We start from the raw sequence: 19,911 nt of genomic DNA, 5'->3' as shown, positions 1-19,911 counted from the left end.
GAATTGATACCTAGGAGAGGTCTGTTCCTGCTCTACTGTTTTTCCCTGCCTCCCTCTCCTGGTAATCCATGTATACAGGGACCCTCTTTCGTTTTTTTGATTTTTGCACATTTCCTGGATCCACATTTATTGTCAGTAATTGCAACATGCATGCAGGTACGGTGAAATTGCCGCTACAGAGTTTTTTCAGCCTGAGCCATGTGGCACACACCTAAGTGTAGTGCAACACATCAAAAATGTGTGTCCGGTTATATTTTACAAAACTATACCATGAGGAAATGCGATTAAGTCAAAGCAATGTAAATATAATCCCCAGGCTTCCCCTAAACCCACAATGCTTGCCATTAACCAGCTAGGGTACAGAGTTGAGCGGTCCCTCCCAGAATCACAGTCTTCTAGCATACTGATCCTACTGAAGTCCTTCTGTATAAAGAGGGACTGTAGTTGGATCAGCATCGGTAGATGAATGCCTGTCTCTGACAAGGGGCCCTTGTCTCTGGAAGAAGACCTCCAGCTGAAGTACTACAGTGGGATCACGGTTTGCTTCAAAGAAAAAGGACTACGGCTGGATCAGCCCATCCAGTCCCCCTGGACGAAGGACTGCAACTCGAGTCTCTTATGGCTCCAAATACTTCCCTTACCTTACCCATTGGGGAAACTGTTAATAGAAATTTAGGGGAGATCCTGGGTCTGGAACTTTGGTGACTTTCGGAGGACAGTAGAGAAGGCCACCATTTTACCATGTAACCCAGGTCTCTGGGTATTACGCAGGGGGTGCTGGCTCCTGCGGGTAGGGTTGAGGCCATTGCCAGATGGGAAGGGGTCAGCCTTGGTCTACAGGCCATGATAAAAAAGGCTTGCCATGTATTGACCGGACCCATGACTTCTTACCAATGGCAAAACAAACACTGACAGAGCAGACATGGGTTCTCCCTTTTGGAGTGGTGTGGCAAACTTTTAAAGGAGGGTTGCTAGAAAGAAGCTCGTATGGAACTACTGAATACCGGGAGAGTTTCAGCGTTTGCCCTTTCTTCGAAAACAGGTAGAAACGGACCACAGACGGTGACAGGAAAGAGGCTCTAGAGTCTAGACACACCTCCTTACAAACCCTAGATAACGCTAAAGCCAAGACTAGAAGATGGAGAAGAATCAGAAACAAAATAGCTTGGTAATTGGCAGCTTCTCCGTCTCTCGCTCTCCAGGGCAGTGATGGGTACCGGCGCTTGGGAAAGGGAATTATAAGACAGGAAGAAGGAAGAATCAGGGAGCAAGATGGCTTGGTGATTGACCGCTTTTCTCTCTCCTGGATCAACGGCTGTAGCAGGACCCTGAATAAGCCAACCCAAGAGAAGGTTTGCATGGGTCAGAATGGGAAAAGACTGAATGCCCTACTTGTTTATGATGAAATATCCCTTCAAATTAAAAGACAAAGAAGTGGTATACTTATGATGAAAAACTCTGGTTTATATTCATATGACCCATAATCGAATGCTTGGTGTCAATTTCTTCACAGAGCTCCCCATGGAAGAATAACTACAGTTGTATAGGTATATTGAGTCCTTTTGGAAGAAGGATTGGACTGCAGAATATCAAGTCCTTCATGAGAGAAGGACAGAAGTAAGACTACAGTTCGCTTCATATATCCAGATGTAAATCTGAGAGACATTGGAAAACTGCTGGTCTAAGGCATTAATTATAGTACTTTTTTTCTGTGGGGACAAAACTGAAATAATGTTTTCATTTTCTTTTCATTAATCAACTTTCTGTAACTTTCAGATTGCTGTTTTTATGCTCTTGTAAAGAAAAGTGCATGGTAAAATGATTGATTTACTGCGTGTGGCCTTTTGCACCTCATATTCAGTGCCTGAGCTTTACCAAGTTTTTTCCACAAGGCAGATCCCACCATGTTGGTGGAGGCAGTTGTTGAAGTGGGAAAACAAAGTAGGGGAACTATGGGTGGAGAATTAGAGGGCGGGAATAACCAGATGATTGGGTCAATGCGCGGAGTCAAAAATGTGGATAGAAAGAGCAAAACATCCCATTTTTTGTATTTGTTTGGCATTTCACTGACCAGATACAGTTTATTACTTTATTTCAACCAATGGATACAAATGTTTATTTAAGGTTTAATATGAGTTATTGACTTTAAAAAACCTTCACAAAGTGGGATACTTTTCCAATCACAGAATGTTCCAAATATGCTTAAAAGTGAAATCACAAGCGGTTTGTCTTCGAGCCATGTAAATGTAGTATACTTGCCATGCAGTTCCTGTCATCAGCACTTCTCCTCCCGTTTCCACAAGAGCAGCTCAAACATGAATGGCAAAATATCCTAGTTTGCCGATGTTTTCCACATAATTATGGCTCTGCCATATTTGCCATATAATACATCATCTGCTGCATCCTCTGACGATTTTAACAAAAAAATGTTTGTAGATCAAACAGATCAAAAGTTACTAAAAATTGTAACTTGTGTTGTTTCGAAGTAGAGGGACCTTTGCAAAGGTTGACAGGTCACCTTTCTCACTGCTGTATTTGTATGTTACATTGGTACTGAGGCAAAATCTTTGCAGCGACTGTTAGTATGTGTAAAAATGTCAAAATAATACAGTATCAGAAAAGGTATCTCATTCAGCTGCAGCCTTTCTTTGCTGCATAATTTAGTCAACACTGCAACATAATTATGTCTTCGATTGTTGCATAATTCCAGTGGCCCCATAGCAGGCAGCAAATGTTAAAAGTGCTTGTACATTAAACAGAAAGGCTGAAGTTTGTGAACTTAGTTTGGTGTGCATTGACAATCCCTGGGGAGTTGCACTACTACTGCTGAACCAGGTCAAATGAGGTACCAATGGGTGACCTCAGTGACAGAGTCACTGTTGCTCTAAGATGTGCTGCTTCGTAGGCCTGCCCGCAAGACTGGAGGTGAACTTCAGCATGGATTGTATAGTGGTGGACAGACCTTCAAGTTTAACACACACTTGCCACAGCTCGGACCACCTGCTGGTGCTAAGATACCTGGGCTTCTAAGGTCTAGCGGGGCCTTCTAAGGTCTAACAAGGGAATGTGCTCCCCCAGGAGATTGGTCTGGTGGACTGATCATGAAGGCTGAACCTGATTATCCAGTACCACATTTGGCAGCTCTGGCCAAAGTGCCACATCCTCTTCCCCAGTGAACATCATACTGCCCCACTGAGAGATTCTCACTTCCTTTAGCTACAACCCAATTGTGCTGCACTATAAACACCTGGATGCGACTCAATTCAAATTCTGCACTAGACAAGAGTACTATGCTGCCTGAAAAAAAGTAACAATATTTTGGAAAAAGCAATCACTCAGAGGTAATGCAAGATTAAGTAATGTAAGCAGGAACAACACAGTTATTTTAAAGCCTTAACACTAATTATTCAAAAACAATGAGTGTTTTTGTCTGAAAGATTAACGACATGACTATAGGGCCCAGAAGGGACCTGTTTCATTGTCCATTGCTAAATCTTTAAAAAGCATAAGCAGTATGGTTTAAAAAGACTACATCCCTGAACACAGAGCTGCATTTTATAAACTAAAATAAGGAAAACAGCTGATAAGGATCATATAAAACATTTTCCACTCCACACATCAACCATGTAGTGCAGTACCTTCAGGAATGATGCACTTCCCCACCAGGGGAAAACAATACTGTTCAGAGAAAGAAGGGAAAACAAAAGTAGAGCTTGACTTAAAAACTCTGTAAAGTGGCGCTAATGTGTTTGAGTGTGACTAAAACCAATTTGGTCACTTTGCAACCACTCTGTTGTGCTTTATTTGGTTATTTATTTTTCATATTTTAACCTTTTTTAGGTCTCGCGCCTAGCATTGCACTGCGCAGCACGAGACCTTTAGTGGGTGAAAAACGGGGTATTCAAGCTGACCTAGGAATCGCACACGATCGTGCGTGTGCGATTCCTTTTGTGCTACGTGATTGGCCTTTGTGTGCGTCTTTTTATAAAAGACGGCACGCAATTGGCCAAAGGCGGGCACATTGCTCCACCCATGGCCTATTGCTGTCTATTACGCGCTTGGTGCGCGTAAGAGACACCAATAGGCCATGGCTCTTCGATCAGTAGCTGCACCCATTCCCCCCCAGCGCCTTGAGACCCTCACGGGTATGCAGTGCGCTTTACAAATGTCTTGATTGATTGATGGATTGATGGCTCGCAGTGGCACGCCCGCACGCACCACTCACGGGCTGTTTGTAAAGCGGGCAACAACGCTTTGTTTACACCCTTGCAACAACACGGAGAAGAAGCACCATGCTCACGAATTTAAGGAAATCTACATCGCCCTTAAAACTCAACCATTTGCATCGTTGGGTTACTTTACTGAACTAGGCAACAATTTTAAATGTGTACCCTCGTTTTGCAAGATTTAGAGGAAAAAAGATGGACCTTATTAACATGTGTATATAAGTTATACTTGGAAACAAGACCAACTCCTTAAACAGCAAGTTCGGCTGTAAATGTGATAACATTTGATATTCAATTTAATGTTGCTTTCCACTGTCCACATTGCAGAATGTTTTCTTATTTCAGAGGGCCAAGTCTCTCTCACTATGTTTGTCTCATTCAAAATCAAGTTCCCTCTTCTCAATAAAGACTTCAACTCTTCCAGAAAGTGGTAAATTGAATAGCCAACAGCTTCTTCGTATGGATACCAAGTATACGGAGAAGGGGATGAATGATCAGTTATAAACAAATATAAATGGAAAAATAACATTGCTCATGAAGTCATTTAAAAAAAACCTTTCTTCTCTCCTGTCAAAGATGAATGACAATTAAAATGATCGTCACTTGGTGGGCCCGGCCTCACTTTCAATGTATTGTCTAAACGTGCCCTTCTTTTCTTTCTTCTATGACTCTCTAAAACATAGATGTAATGCGAAGCATTCCAAGGTGAACTGAGGTTCCAGTGGTAAAAAAACAAAAAACAATAACCGTTCAACCATTTTTGAAAAATTGTTACCTCTGCTTTTTGGCTCTGAACATGGCTGCCCTTTTGCAGCAGTTCATACACCTTTATAGTATTTATTTGTTTTTGCAAACAGGAAGTGAAATTTACATTAGTTTACCCGTTGCACACAATTCTAAGAAAACGGATTACAGAGGGCTCATGGCCGATTATCGTAAATTTTAATATGAAAACAGTAATGCCTAGTTAAATATTAATTTTTGACCATTCTAGAAAAACTAGTTCGGCATATTCGGATATTTTTTTTCAGTGCCAGCATGGTTTGGAGAACGCTATCTAAAAAGGAAGGGTTTGGACAGGGTTGGATTAGGATCAAAATTAGGCCTAGGCACCAAATGGAGAACTGGCCCACACTTGTGGATAATTCGTTTTCATAAAATGTTGCTTACTTAGTATCGGGGGAGTTATTTTCCTCTCTCTTAATTTCTTTCTCTTTCCTTCTTCTTGTTCTTCTTCTTCACTTGGCATGTCTCACTTTTCTTTTTGTCTTTGATTTCGTATTGTTACTCCCTTCCCCATTTGGCCCCAGGATGAATGCGTTTCACAGTGATGTAAAAAAACAATTGTTTTGAGTTGTCAACAACGTTTTTTTTGCTCAGTTTGATTGCTAGCCTTATTTAAAAAAAAAAAAGAATTCTCTCAGTTGAAAACGGGGGCCCCTCGCAGTTTTGAAGGTGGCACCAAACACCTCCGGCTCATTTATCTGCTGCTAGAGACAAAAGTAGAGCCTCTTAAATGGCCACCATTTGTAATTTGTCTCCGCATGCACAAACCCCCTTTCACTCCATCCCCACTTACACTAGTGCTAGCTGTGATGCTCAAAAACAGCCTCGCCACTCCCTGAGGCCTCATTGTCCCGCTCAGTGACTCAGGATGGGAGGAGACGCACCACATGCTGTGCCGGCTCACTTTGGTCCATTGTCCTACTTCACATGACAATGAGCACCCACGGTCTGTACTTGGTCATAGTGAGGTCTGGCATCTGCTCTTCCCCTGCAGCAGCCTTTTGGGCTGTGTGCCACCAACCAAGGCAAATATTGGGAGTTTATTTGCAGCTTAAAAAAAAAAAACAGCCAACCAGCTGGCACAGGGCCGGTTCTATGATTTGCGAGGCACTGGGCCAAAAGTGAATGTGCGAGGCCCCTCTAATTTACTTACGGGAATGCGCAAGGCCCCTCTAATTTATTTAAGTGACCCTATTCAGAGACACCGCAGGAGGCCCATTGTACAGGATTTTAGCGACCCCACAGTTTTAACTTTCGGCCCACATGCAATTCTCACAACTCCAGTCTGATAGGTGTAAGAATTGCTTGTGGGCTATGAGTTAACACTATGGGCGCGCTAAAACCCTGTACAATGGGACTCCCGCAGTGTCTCTGAATGTGTCTCCTTTCAATTGGGACAAGGGGAAGCGCCTCCCTCCCCTAGGCCTCCAGACACCATCCCTGAGAGGCCCAGGGAGGGGACCCCTCCCATAGACCCTAATTGCAAGGAGACAGTGAAACAACAGGGCACATGATCGGTTTGGGAACCATGCTGGTGGGCTGAGTGCGAGGCCCTGGGCAGCTGCCCACGCTGCCCATGCCTAGCTGGCATGTAACACAGGCACCTCAGGCAATGACTATTGCCCGCCCTGCCAATCCTACCCAAGGGTTTGATATGGACATCTGATACAGAACACAATTATATTTGATCTTGGGGCGTAACTTCTTGAAATACACATCAATCATTATGGAAGCTCGGCATGCGTGTGTTTACTCTGCTACATCGCAAAGACATTTAAAAAATATAATTTGCTCTAGAAGCCACCTAATTAACCCCTCCCATGCTGATGACGATCTCAGCTCGTCATCAGCCACGGTGCTCGTGTGCAGATGACGAGCTGAGCTCTTCATGGCTGTTAGAACGCTCACCCGTGGGGATAATTGCCCCCCCTGTGCTGAGCGTTCTAAGGAAACGGGTGTGGCCGTGACGAGCTCAACTTGTCATCAGCACACGAGCACCGTGACTGATGACGAGCTGAGCTTGTCATCAGCACACGAGCACCGTGACTGATGACGAGCTGAGCTCGTCATCAGCACACGAGCACCGTGACTGATGACGAGCTGAGCTTGTCATCAGCACACGAGCACCGTGACTGATGACGAGCTGAGCTCGTCATCAACACCGGAGCGCTTTGTGCGCCCCCCCAGCACAGCGGGGGAATAACCCCCGCAGCCAAAGGTTTCAGGCCATCTGGCTTTAATTTTTGATATCCTTTATTTATGTTTATAGAATTGAGTTTGTGTAATGAACGTGCTGTATTGCTCCTGTGTATGGTGTCTCGCTGGATCGGTGCCCAGCTGCCTGAGGGTGAAAGTAGTTCTGGGAAGAAGTGGGTCCTGAATTGAGGACAATACAGTGCTTCTTGAACTTGTGGACTGGTGCTGGTTGAGCATTCCTGAGCTGGGCATTCCTGAGCTGAGCCGCCACCTTCTCCTGGTGTAGCTGACAGTACATTGGAGTTGCTGGAGTGGTTTAGGACATTGGAGTGGCATTTGTTTGTTAGGAGGGGTTAGTCAGAACAACACAGGTTTGCGTGAATCCTTCCAAATACTTGGAAGGAGACTCTATAGTTCAATGGAGTGAGTCGGCCTACAAAGCGCGTGCGCCATTGACGGACCGTCCAGAGTTCTGTCATGATTGACATTACAGTTCCTCACATTTTGGAGCTATCTCGGCCATGTTTTCTCTAGAAGGCACAGACCAATAATGACGGTGCAATTTTTGACCAAACATTTGGCCGAAGCATGAGTGGTTATGCGGGGAGATAAACTCCTCCTTGGCCCGTGCTCGATACATGTCATAGTAGCTGGTTTGCAGCCATATCATTTTCAGTGTTTTGAAGACTGTTATTTGCAGTGCTGTGTTCTCTGATATATATGTGAAGTGTGCAAAGTGATTGCAGTAGATGTGCTGTATTATAGGCTTCTGGGCAAGCTACCATTAGGAAGGACATTTTTGGCTGAAACTTATATTCAAAGGCCTAAACATTCGAACTTGTAATTCAGCAGTAGAAGCTGGCTTACAGGGCACCTCCGACCTCGATTTCTCAAGTTTATGAAGTTGGCCCTGTCAGAAATGAACAAAGCGACTTACAAATCCCTTTTGTGCCTGCCATAAGGCAAATGAGCTTGTGCCCTGCACTTTCAGGTCATCAAGGACTCATGAAGACGCGGAGTAGAGTCATACTTCCCAACACTTGCCCTGTACAACTTCACTGTTATTGCACGAATAGCCACGGTTTAGAATAGGAGCCATGAGAGAAAATGTAAACATTCGCCAAATGTTTTTTAAGAATGCTTGTATTCGTTTATTTATTTTCAATCATTTAAATTAATTAAGCAATAAAATCTAATTTTTTTACTTATTGGGAAGCACCCCGTATGTCCTGTCAGAAGGATAGAATAAGGCCTTTACGTGTGCCTGAATCCAGTCCAGAGTGTGTACCAGTGTCTGCAGGGATGGCTGGTGTGTTCCTCCAGGGGTGGGGTTGTTGAGCGAGATTATGATGGTGGTGGAAACAACCAGTGAGGTCTAAATTTGCCTTCTGTATCTGACATATGCTGCCCATGAGGTGACCGTGCATTACTTGTCTCTTCCCTGCTCCTCCTGTGTGTGTGGGAGACAGAAGAAACTGAAAATCTCCCAGGAAGGGGGGGGGGGGGGTGTGATAGAATTGGGGACCCTCCTTTTAGAGCTGTTGGGCTCCTTTTTGACCCAAGATATGGACACTTTGGCATTAGGCAGGGTCAGAGCCACTAGCAGGCAGATTCACTAGTTATTCCCATGTCAGAGCCTACCTCGACTAGGCATGGGGCACAATTTATGGAGCACGACCTCTAGAACTTGGTCATTCAGTTTCTTGTGTCAAGTGTAAGTGAGTGATATCCTGCAGGACACCACTGACTGGAGTGCCAGTACTGGGTGTCAGGGTGTAGAGCAAAGGGTGGGATCCTGCTTCACCACCCAAGGGTTAGGACCGGCACCTGGCATTGGCCTACAGTCTTATCAGGTGGCTCTTTAGGCCTTCACCTACCCAAGGTAATGACTCCTGGAGTTGGTGTCAGTGATACACTTGAAACTGGTGGATAAGTGACAATGTCTTGTGGAAAAACTGGAAAGCAAATTTGGGGGAACCAACTGGGTGTGTCTAGGGAAAATCTTTGCTCAGTGGTTACTAACCTGACACCAGAGCACTCCCTCTCTGGGTTCCTATCAGGGTACCCTTCCTAGAGGCCTTCACAGTTTTATCTCTACCACATTTTTGCTCTAATTGGTTCTGAACAAAATCTACAAGGTACTACACCCTCCCAGCTTCTTCTCCCCACCCAGGTAATCCTAGGATCTACAATCCCCTCTATTTTATGGCAGAGGAATGAACTAACCATAGGGGCGCATTATATCATTGCTATCCCTATGACGCTTAGAAGCGTCGCTCAGTCACTCCTTCCCACCCCTGGCATATATTGGGCCTTCTGTCTTCTTAGTAGCCTCTCTCTAGTATCAACGTCGCTGGATGAACTCTGCATGGCAGTTTCAGTTGTCAAGGCGCAGCTTCGCCAGCAGTTGTGGCCTTCTTGGCCCATCAGGCTTATATCGGTAGCCTGCCGGTCCAACCACCCAATCAGGCTCACAAAGGCGATGCACAGTTGTAGCCTCCCAGGACGATTAAGTTGACACAGTGGCAACACATCTTGTTTTTCTGGCGCCATCAGCCCTAGATCACAGCTTTAGTGGCTCAAAGTGGACATGACAGCACTTGGTTTATTGCAATCTTTGAGGCAGACCTCATGAAGGGACTGCACTGAGACTGGGAGATCCAATCACGATACATGCCGCTCCTGGCTTTGCTTTCTGATGTTGTCTTCATTCTCCGGGTGCTCCACATACCAGGCACATGGTGTGCAGTGTTCTCGTCCTTCCAAGTCTCTTATGCAGAGCCAGGCACACTCCTTCCACTCTCAGCAAGCAGGCTCCTAGGCACTAGGCACTAGGGAGACCCTCAGCTCATCAAGTAGAAAGTGCAGATTTCAAGGGATGTCTCCTCACCTCTGGGAGACAGGCTGTGAGGCGGACACCAGGCTGTTTACACGGCAGCTGTTCCAATTCTGTGTGAGCGCTTGCTTATTTGGTCAAGAAGGGCAAGGAATTGCAAGAAACTGGATGGATTGTATACCATCCCTATACACACTTTCAAGACGCGATGTGGATCTACTGTCTTAAACGTCAGAACCGGTTTGGGGTGCCCTCCTTAGAATGCTCTCTGGAAACAGCCTTTGTTTAAAGGGATGCTTCTCACAGGCAGTAGCAATGGGGCTATCTCCAAGCAGGAACACACTACTTCGGCACAATATAGTGTGATGTTTCTGTGCTTGGCTATCAGCTGTAATCTGTGCCATAAACAAACACTGGCAAAGCCAATGGGTCTTGCCTATACACGAGCTATTGGCTTTGCCTTACACGAGCTATTGGCTTTACCTTCCTAGCCCAAGTCCCAAGGATTCACAGAGCGAGGGCCGGAGGTCGATCCTTTGCTTATAAAGCCCCGAAAATATGGAACACCTTACCACTTCATCTTAGAGCAGACTCTAACCTTCTGAGCTTTCGCAAGCAGCTTAAAACATTTCTTTTTAATCAATAGGGTTGCTACTCCATTCCTCTTCTAAGAGCACTGATGGTAGTTTTAGCGCCTGGACGCCTCAGGACAGCTGTCAGCGCTTAATAAAAACGATTTTCATTTCATTTTCATTTCATTTCATTTCATTTCATTTTAGAAATGTTGTACACCAGAGTGGCTGCTGTTCAGCGTGGCTAAAAGTTAGTGGAGGAGTAGAGTGGCATCTTATAGAGTGTCACAGACCAGTGTGGAGAGGAGTGTCATGGAGTAGTGTACAATGTTATGGAGCGCCATTGACGTAGAATGTCATAGAGTGGAAGGGCGTAGAGTTGAGTGGTGTAAAGTGGAGTACAGTGTCAAGAGTTGAGTAGAGTTGAGTGTTGTGGAGTGGTGTAGAGCAGAGTGGAGTGTTATAGAAGGGAGTGGAGTAGTGTGTTATAGAATAGAGTGAAGTAAAGTGACATGGAGTGGCATAGAGGGAGTTGCGTAGTGCGACTTATAATGGAGTAGTGTTGTAGAATCGCATAGAGTGTGGTAGAGTGCTGTAGAGTGGAGTGGCATAGAGTGGAGTAGAGTGTCAGTGGAGCAGAGTTTAATGGAGCAGAGTATAATAGAATGGCGTTGACTGCAGTGATGTAGAGTGCAGTGACTTAGAGTGCTATGCTGTAGAGTGACGTAGCATGGAGTGGCGTATAGTGCAGTGGCACAGAGTAGAATGTTGTGGAGTATAGTGGCATAAAGTGCAATGGTGCAGAGTAGTTGGCATAGGTGCAGTGGCGTAGGGTGCATTGGTTTTGAGTACCGTGGTGTAGAGTGCATTGGTGTATAGTGTTGTGGTTTAGAGAACAGTGACATAGCATAGACAGCAGAGGTATGGAGTGGGGTAGAGTGCAGTGGCAAAGTGGAGTGGGGCAGGGCAGAGCATAGTGGTGAAGGGTAGAGTGCAGTGGCATAGAGTAGAGTGGTGTAGAGTGGCATAGTGCTGATTGCAGTGGTGTAAAGTGGAGTGACGCAGAGTGGAGTAGAGTGTGATAGAGCATAATGGTATAGAGTGCAGTAGAGTAGATGGGTTCTGAGTACAGTGAAGTGGTGTGGAGAGGTGCAGGGTAGAGTGGAGGTGAGGTGCAGCGCAGAGTGGAGTGGTGCATAATAGAATGGAGCAGAGTGGAGTGTTGAGCCTGGGCAGCGCTGCTCTGCGATGCATGCTGTATTGAGGTAGGGACTTGAAGCTCCTCCCACTCTCCGCCCACATTTTTTAGTGGCTTGTGCCATTGTCCACCGTAAACTGTGGCTGTTCATTTGTGAAAAGGCCTTGTAGTCCCTCCTTAGTACCGGCTTGTCTCATTTTGTAACCTTCTATGGCGACACCCCCTGTTATGCGTGTTGTTGCTCGGTAGGCTTTAATTACATCCTCCAAGCACTATTTTCTCAAATAGTGCAGGCAGGACACGCTCTCTCGGCATTTGCAATGCAATACGTCTCCCTGGGAACATCCATTACGACGCGGTGTTTACACCGCGCTACCATTACAACGCAGGTATGACAACGCAAGTCGTTACAACGACTTGCGCTGGATGGCGCTAGAGACTAAGGAATAGTAGATTTACTATTCCAACACCTTCCCTACTGTTGCGTAGGCTGGAGTTGGAATAGTAAATCGTACTATTCCTAAGTCCAGCACCTCCAGCGCAAGTCGTTGTAACGACTTGCGTTGTCATACCTGCGTTGTAATGGTAGCGCGGTGTAAACACCGCGTCATATTGACATACATCCCGTCTCCCATTTGCGAGAGTTTAAGCTATGCTCATTGTAAATGACAATGCCTTTTATCTATCTGTTTTAAAAACAACACATACATAAAAGGCATTGTCATTTACAATGCCAATAGCTCAAACAATCATAAATGTGAGACCTATTGCATTGCAAATGCGTGTTTCTCTCTGTCCCAAGGTTGCACGTTGGAGTAGAAAAATGTCAGAAAATAAAGACATTTCGGCAAAAGTGTTTCTTTCTTTTATGGGTCCATTTCAAAGGGGAAAGAATGAAGGAAAGGAGAGAAAAGAGAGGCTAAGAGCCGTTTCTTGAGGCGCGAGACAGAGAAAGAAAGCGAGGGAAGAAGAGAAAGGAAGAGGTGGGCTTGAGAACAGCTGCCAGAGGCAGAACAGGAGAAGTGGAAACTGTCACTGGCAAGAAGGAAAAGAGAGTTCTTTTCATTTTCTTCCCAGCCCGCCTGTCCCCTAATGGCTGAGCCTTACCTTTAGGCCTTGGTTATCTGCCAGGTCGGGAAACCTTTTTAAAATAAAAAAGTTGAGGAACAGATTCTATTAAATTTAAAAAGTTGGGGCACACCATATCCTGCCGATCCAACCCACTTCGACCACTGAGTGGATGCCGTTTCAGTGGAAAGTGAACAGCTGGTGCTGTATGTATGTATGTATGTATGTATAAAACGTTTTATAACGCGCTCTGTTACTTGGGAGTATCCTGGCGCGGTGGGAAAGAGCAAGAGGAAAACATACAGGAATCAGCTTATATCACACTCTTAAACAGATGGGTTTTAAGATTTTTCTTAAACTGGACTAAACATTGACTGGAACGCAGATGAAAGGGAAGGGCATTCCAGGCTCGGGCTGCTACTACTGCAATGGACTGGCCTCCTAGCCTGGTTCGCTTAAACCGGGGGAGGGTCATTTTAAACAGAGAGGATGATCTAAGAGTTCTGTTAGGGGCATAGAGAGTAAATCTCTTCTTCAAATATGCAGGTCCTTGGTCGTGCGTGGCTCTGAATGAGAGCACTAGGGATTTAAAAAGGATACGTTGTGGTACGGGAAGCCAATGAAGGCTGGACATATGAGACCGGGCGCTCTTCCATCTCGGGACATTAAAAAGGAGACGGACAGCGGCATTCTGAATGACCAGCAAACGCTTAACCAAGTAGGCAGGAATGCCACTAAACAGGGCGTTCGCGTAGTCCAGCCTTGCTAAAATGAGCGCTCGAGCGACAGTCTCCCTAGCCTCTCTAGGAAGCAGTGGGAAGAATTTTCTGAGCATTCTTAAAGTAGCAAAGCAGGTCCCGGATAACTTTTTTATGTGGTCCTCAAATCTTAGATCCTCCCCAAACCAGATCCCAAGATTTTTCGCAGGGCCACCTGTCACCTTGAGGCAGGGAATATTCAGGGGCCACAGCAAATTCCTGAAGTCAAGGGGGAAGGAGCCATAAAAAAGGACCTCCGATTTATCCTCGTTGCATTTTAACTGAGCCAAGGTAAGCCAACGAAAAACTGAAGACAGGCAGAGCTGGACCATAGAAGTGTCCAAATGATCGTCTGGCCAAGTAAAGAGTAGCTGCGTATCGTCAGCATACCCTATGATCTTAGCCCCGTACTGTTCCGCTAGATAAACCAGGGGGGTGATGTAAATGTTGAACAGTAGGGGACTAAGGGTAGATCCCTGTGGAACCCCAGTAAGAAGAGGTTTAGGCTCAGAGGCATAAGGTGGCATCCAGACCTGCTGTGTCCTCCCAGAAAGAAATTAGGACAACCAGGCCAGGACATTGCCGCCAATGCCAATTGTGGATAGCCTGGCCATGAGGAGCGCATGGGGGACGGTATCGAAGGCGGCAGAGAGGTCCAGCAAAATCAGGACTGCTTTGCCGCCCCCGTCTAGACACTCCCGAATCGATTCCGTCATCTCTACCTGCTGCACTGCTTAAATGGTGTGGACCTGCTCCTGCTGGTGGGGAGAAGTTGTTTTCTCCTTCACACCTATGGCTTGGCAGCAGGGGCGGCTCCTTTGCTAATGCAGAGGTGCGTTGCCCCACTGCCTTTCAGCATGGCATAATAGGAAAAATAAAATGATAATAACAAGATGTTATTTTCCTTTTATTTTCTGTGATGGGCTGCACAGGGGGGAGGAGCGGTGGCACCCTCTAGGGCCGGTCAAACATTCATGCACACTTTGCATGTTCTCCTCCCATGCTGCATTACAGCCTGGGTGGAGACCATGCCAAGGCTTCCATTCCCCATCTGAGCGCCGAACTTGGGCGCTCAGACTAATCACAAAGCTGATTGGCTCAGGGGAGCCTGGGTGCTTACTAATCACAACGCTGCATTGCATTGTTGTGATTGCCTTAGGGGAGCCTAACCTGCTTCCTGTTCCAACTGAATCCAGAAAGAGAGGCAGCGGCGGCCAGCTGGCCGGCAGGTAAATAATTTTTTTTCACCCCCTTCCTTCCACCCTCCCCGTCCCACTACTAATTCACAGGAGCAGCCGCGACTGCTTGACAGTCCGCCCTCCTTCCTTATATGGAACAGTAATGGTTTGAGCACATCAAAACTGTAATCCACTTTTGGAAATGGTGGCTTCAATTATTTTCCATCAGTAGTCATCTTTGCTCAGTAATTTTCTCACTTAACATCTTTTGATGTTCATCAACATTTTAGTATCCTTCTATGCCAATCCTAGGAGCTGTCCTGTGAGCGGGGCAGGCATTTTACAGTCCAATGTCTATTGGTTGGCAGGAATCCTTGGCACAATGTGGTTTTTGGCCCAGAATGTCCACTGGCCGATGCCGATGACAACTACTGTCTCTTCGTCTTCATGTTTAGATGAAAATATTGCTGAGGATGGTAATAGGAACCGCATGATTGGGCCAAACAGCATTAGAGTAAAATTCGGTCTTTCGACACAGCATAGCGGCGCCATCCTTTGGAGGAAAATGGAGAGGCTTTTTTTTTTTTTGTCAGAAGATGATATTTGTGTCTCCCATTTTGGTTTATTTGGTACAATCCTTCTTACATATACTGCATTTACAAACTTAACGCATGCGTTTCTCTTCCTCCACATTGCAAGTCCTGCTTTCCAATTTCAAATCGAGTCCTTAGGGGTCATTGTATAATGTAATCTCATTACTTTGTAACATGCTTGACTATAAAAACCAATACTTGGCAAATTTATTGCTCATGCTAGCTTTGCTTACCGGATGTGCCTCCCTCCGAGGAACACCCTGGCACTTGGGGCAAACCCTGTTATAATCAGCCCGCTCAGCGGAAACGGTGACACTGGCATTACAATTTGCGTCTTCTCTCATGAATTACACCTGCCCATACTTGTATTTAAGGTGGTGACATTTCCTTTTTGCTGGTGTAATTTTAAATAATTTCCAGTTTTTCACATTCTGTTTTGTACATGTAAGGCCGACGATTATGCCACTACCCCATTACATGTCTGGTAAACAATAATTTATTGTGGTAAAACGGGAACTGTGGGAGCACAGGAATCACACAAATGAATTGGATGCGAGCGATTGCTGTTCGCATCATATGCGATTTCATGTCATTTCTGCAGAGGAAATTATATGAATTTTGACTGGGGTAATATTGTACCTTGATGCAAAATTACTCATGCCATTTGATCCCAGAAACGTATTCCCCTTGTTTGTTTGCTCTGTGACCCAGTGACTCTTATTTTTGAAAAAAATACTCTTTCAGACTCATTGAAAACATTAATTCGGAGTCTTCTTCCACTCCATTATCATTCTCAATGTGAAAAACATCCTCCCAAATTCAGGTGGGCTTTTTCAGGGTGAATATTAACTGGGTTCACGCCCTGTGCCACAGATAGGGTAGCATTCTGCAACCACGAGAGATAAATATTTCCATGTAAACAAGGCTTTGTAGGATTCTTGCACTCTATCCATGACCTTCAACAATTTTTCCAGGTCCTCGTCCAATTACAAAGGGACTTTTCTGACTTGTCTGGAGTGATAATTCTGCATGTTTTCTTTGAAATCACCACCACACAGGATAGCAAGTTTTGAACTAAACAATCGCACACAACTTTAAATTATATCTCAAAAAACATTGTCAATTCTAATGGTTTCTCTCTGGTATAATAATGTTCTCAAACTTTTTTCCAGTCAATAATCAACAATGAGCATCCTTGTTTTCGTATGTCAAAAATACGATTTTGTCTCCCTGGATAAATAAGTGTTCTCTTCCGCTTCCTTTTGATCAGAAGACGGTCGGTCATTCAGTAATGCAATGATGGATAAATGTTACTTGACCAAGGTCATATCTAGAAACATTTTCTATAGTCACTCTGCCCTTGTCACTGCTGACCAATCAGGTCACTTAGTCCTTATTGTTTTATATTCCCTAATCTCCCAACAAATGTTAGTTTGCCTGTCACCCCCCCATGTTTTCACATTTAAAATGCTATTCTTCCCCCTCCAGATCCTAACCCCAAATTAATGCATCATAAGGTATTCAAAGCCAAAATTACCTTCTTTTCATCACCGTCCTGTAGAAGTTGCAGATTGCTTCTTCGGCCCCCCTCCTGGGCGTTCCCATTTTGGTGCCTTGGGAGACCAGTGGGTGGTGAGATGCTTCGGCCCTGTGGATCCACCCAGGAGTAAATGTGATTGGTAACATAGCCTCCGGGTATTCGTCCCATGGACAGAACTGACAGGACCAACTTCTTAGCACCCTTCAGAACCTGAAAAATATTTGTGGAATTCAACATAAGTAAACGTTTTCTAAAATATGCCACTACAGAAGTTATAAACACATTTAGGAGAAGGTTCTATGTAAAATAAAGACAGGCTTGCAGAGATGTTAGTGTTGGCTGGTTGGTGAGTCAGGGAGGGGATATCCTATATGTCAAAGTTGTGCATAGAGACTGTTAGAGAGGGGATGGGTGAGATATCAGAGACATCTTTAGCAAAGCATCTTAGAGAAATATGATACAGTGACAGAGTGGGGAACATCCTTTACAACGCGGATGTTACCCCGCACTACAGTTACGACGCGTCTTTTACAACGCAAGTCGTAAACACGACTTGCGCTGGAGGGCGCTCAAGGACAAGGAATAGTAGATTTACTATTCCAACACCTTCCCTACTGTACGTAGGCTGGTGTTGGAATAGTAAATGTAACTATTCTAAGTCCAGCACCCCTACAGCGCAAGTCGTGGTAACGACTTGCGTTGTAAAAAACGCATTGTAACGGTACGCGTGGTAATACCACGCGTTGTACCGTCGTACATCCGACAGAGTGGCCTGGTGAGACTACGAGATACCTATACAAAAAGTTCATCCTTGTGAAGTGTATAAAGGAGGTTTGGATGTGATGTGCTGGACAATCCCCTGTGCAGCCACATGAGAGACTTACTGAGAAGACAGACTTTTGACTGGTTGCCTGAAAGAATCTAGTTGTTTATCCAGTCACACAAGCATCTTACGAATAAACAAATATAGATGCATTCTTAATTATTTTAAATGTTATAGTAGACTTTTAAGATATGTCCTTAGTTGGATCTGTATTTATGCAGAAACACAGTATCTGCCAACACTACAAAATGAGAAATATTGGTAAATAAACAATTAACTTCGTAATTTACTGTTTCTCTCCGACTTTCCTCTTTTTCAACCATTTCCTTAGTTTGCGGTTGCCACCTTCTGTAGAAACTGTTTTCCATATCCATTATATCCTCACCTTCAGCTCCCATTCTCTGAAAGCCCGGATTATTCCATTTTTGAACTGTTAGTGACATTGCCAAAAGTGACCCCCAAAGAATTAGCCATTAGATACTCCAGGTTCATTAAATACTGAATCTGCTGACCTATGAGCCCTAGAAAGAATATTTTAAGATTTTGTGGGAACTCCTGGATTATTCCCAAAGCTGTTTTAAGATCTTAAATATTACTACTCACAAATGATATAATGCTGGGTATTAACCTAACTTGTTTGCCCCCTTTTCTTCTTCAATTGAACATCTGGAGCATTAGCTGTCATCTAGAGGCAAGATCTTGCCGATACTTGTGGGAGTTTAGCGCAATCTGTTCATAGAGTTGTGTTGAACTTGCACAGCATCTAGCTTATTCCACTCCTTGATTTTGATGACTGTGATGTCCTCCCCAGCTCTGGAGCATGCAAATGACAACACCACACACGCAGCTCAGTAACACACATCTTTATACTTTGGCATGCAAATGTTAACTTAATACACCGCGTCATAAACTCTATTGACCAGAGACACCCTACACCTCTCAACTGATTATGTAACTTTGTAAGGAGTTCGGAAAGGACCACAAGGGTCACAAAACACTACAATCACTATCTAATTTTTATCCCACCAGAAACTCAGGAACTCTATGTGGTTGGGGGAGTTAGTTGGCCAAACATGCATGAATAAAAAAAAAAAAAGAAGTCAAATCCTTTCCCTTATTTTCTTCTACAGCTTTCCTATACCTTTACAGGTTTTCCCCAGAATTAGGTAATGCAGAAACATTAAAAGGGCATTTCTCTGTGGGCGTAGGTCATATTGTAGTTGATTGTAACATGCCTTGAGTTCTCCTTCCTCTAGGGACTGTGCCAGTGAATGTATTCAATAGTTAACCCAGAGGGTATGATGTTCCCCTAAAATGTCTACATGGATTGATGGATTTCATTCTATATCATCACAATGGGCCCAAGGCACAAAAAGAAAAACTTAGAAGTGCATGTAGAGATGTTCATCTCTGCCAGAGATACTTTTTTTTCAATTTCACAAATATTCCCATTAGCACGCCTGAAAAGTTGCTCCAGCTGCAGATTTCTAAAACTACTGAGAATGTCAGATGACACATACCACATTGGCTCATATTCCCTTTGTGCTGAAATCTACATAGCTTAGATTTTAACACAACAACCACAGAGCCCACTGGGCATCAGCACCTTTTCTTCTCTTTGGAGAAAAAGACCACCTTTGGAGAAGGCCCTTTCTCTACTGTCCAACAGATCAGGGTCTGACCTGTTCCACTACACATCCCGGAAGGTGAGCTACATCACTTCCTGTCTGGAGTAAATTACCTACTATTTTCAGGGAGAGAAGATGTTCCATAGGAGTTTGTGAATGCTTGGCGATATTCAAAAACTTACAAGACACAGCCATGCTTTGTAATGCCAATTTCCCACCCCTTTCGTGCAATGTACTACTGTGGATTTCTTCACCTTGAGGGGAACAAATCCACAGTAGTAAATCCATTTGCGCCTGCCAGGAGTCCTTTTAGGACTGCTTTGCAGACAGAGCAGTATTTTCATTATTGCAGATGACAAAATATTTGTTAATTGGTTCCTATGTACTTGAAATACTCTACAAATAATCCCAGCATGTATGAGTTAATCTTACCATATCCGACAAAACTGCAAGAGGGAACTATCTGAGTTAAAAAATAAACCAGATGAGCAATAACACTCACAAAAGTA

The 19,911-nt window shown here is 44.5% G+C and overlaps 1 protein-coding gene across 1 annotated transcript in view; it reads right to left on the bottom strand.

Annotated features, from left to right (window-relative positions):
* The window catches only part of WHRN (whirlin), an 871,032-nt gene that overhangs the window by 555,610 nt on the left and 295,511 nt on the right, over nt 1-19,911 (bottom strand). Inside the window, exon 3 of the mRNA XM_078640355.1 lies at nt 16,949-17,161. Coding sequence (XP_078496481.1) covers nt 16,949-17,161 — 213 coding nt within the window. The remainder of the gene's footprint in view (nt 1-16,948; nt 17,162-19,911) is intronic.

The sequence above is a fragment of the Lissotriton helveticus genome, chromosome 5_1, assembly GCF_964261635.1.
Source record: "Lissotriton helveticus chromosome 5_1, aLisHel1.1, whole genome shotgun sequence".
NCBI classification, from domain to species: domain Eukaryota; kingdom Metazoa; phylum Chordata; class Amphibia; order Caudata; family Salamandridae; genus Lissotriton; species Lissotriton helveticus.
The sequence above is the reverse complement of the archived record's forward strand: the minus strand, read 5'-3'. Positions and strand labels throughout refer to the sequence as shown.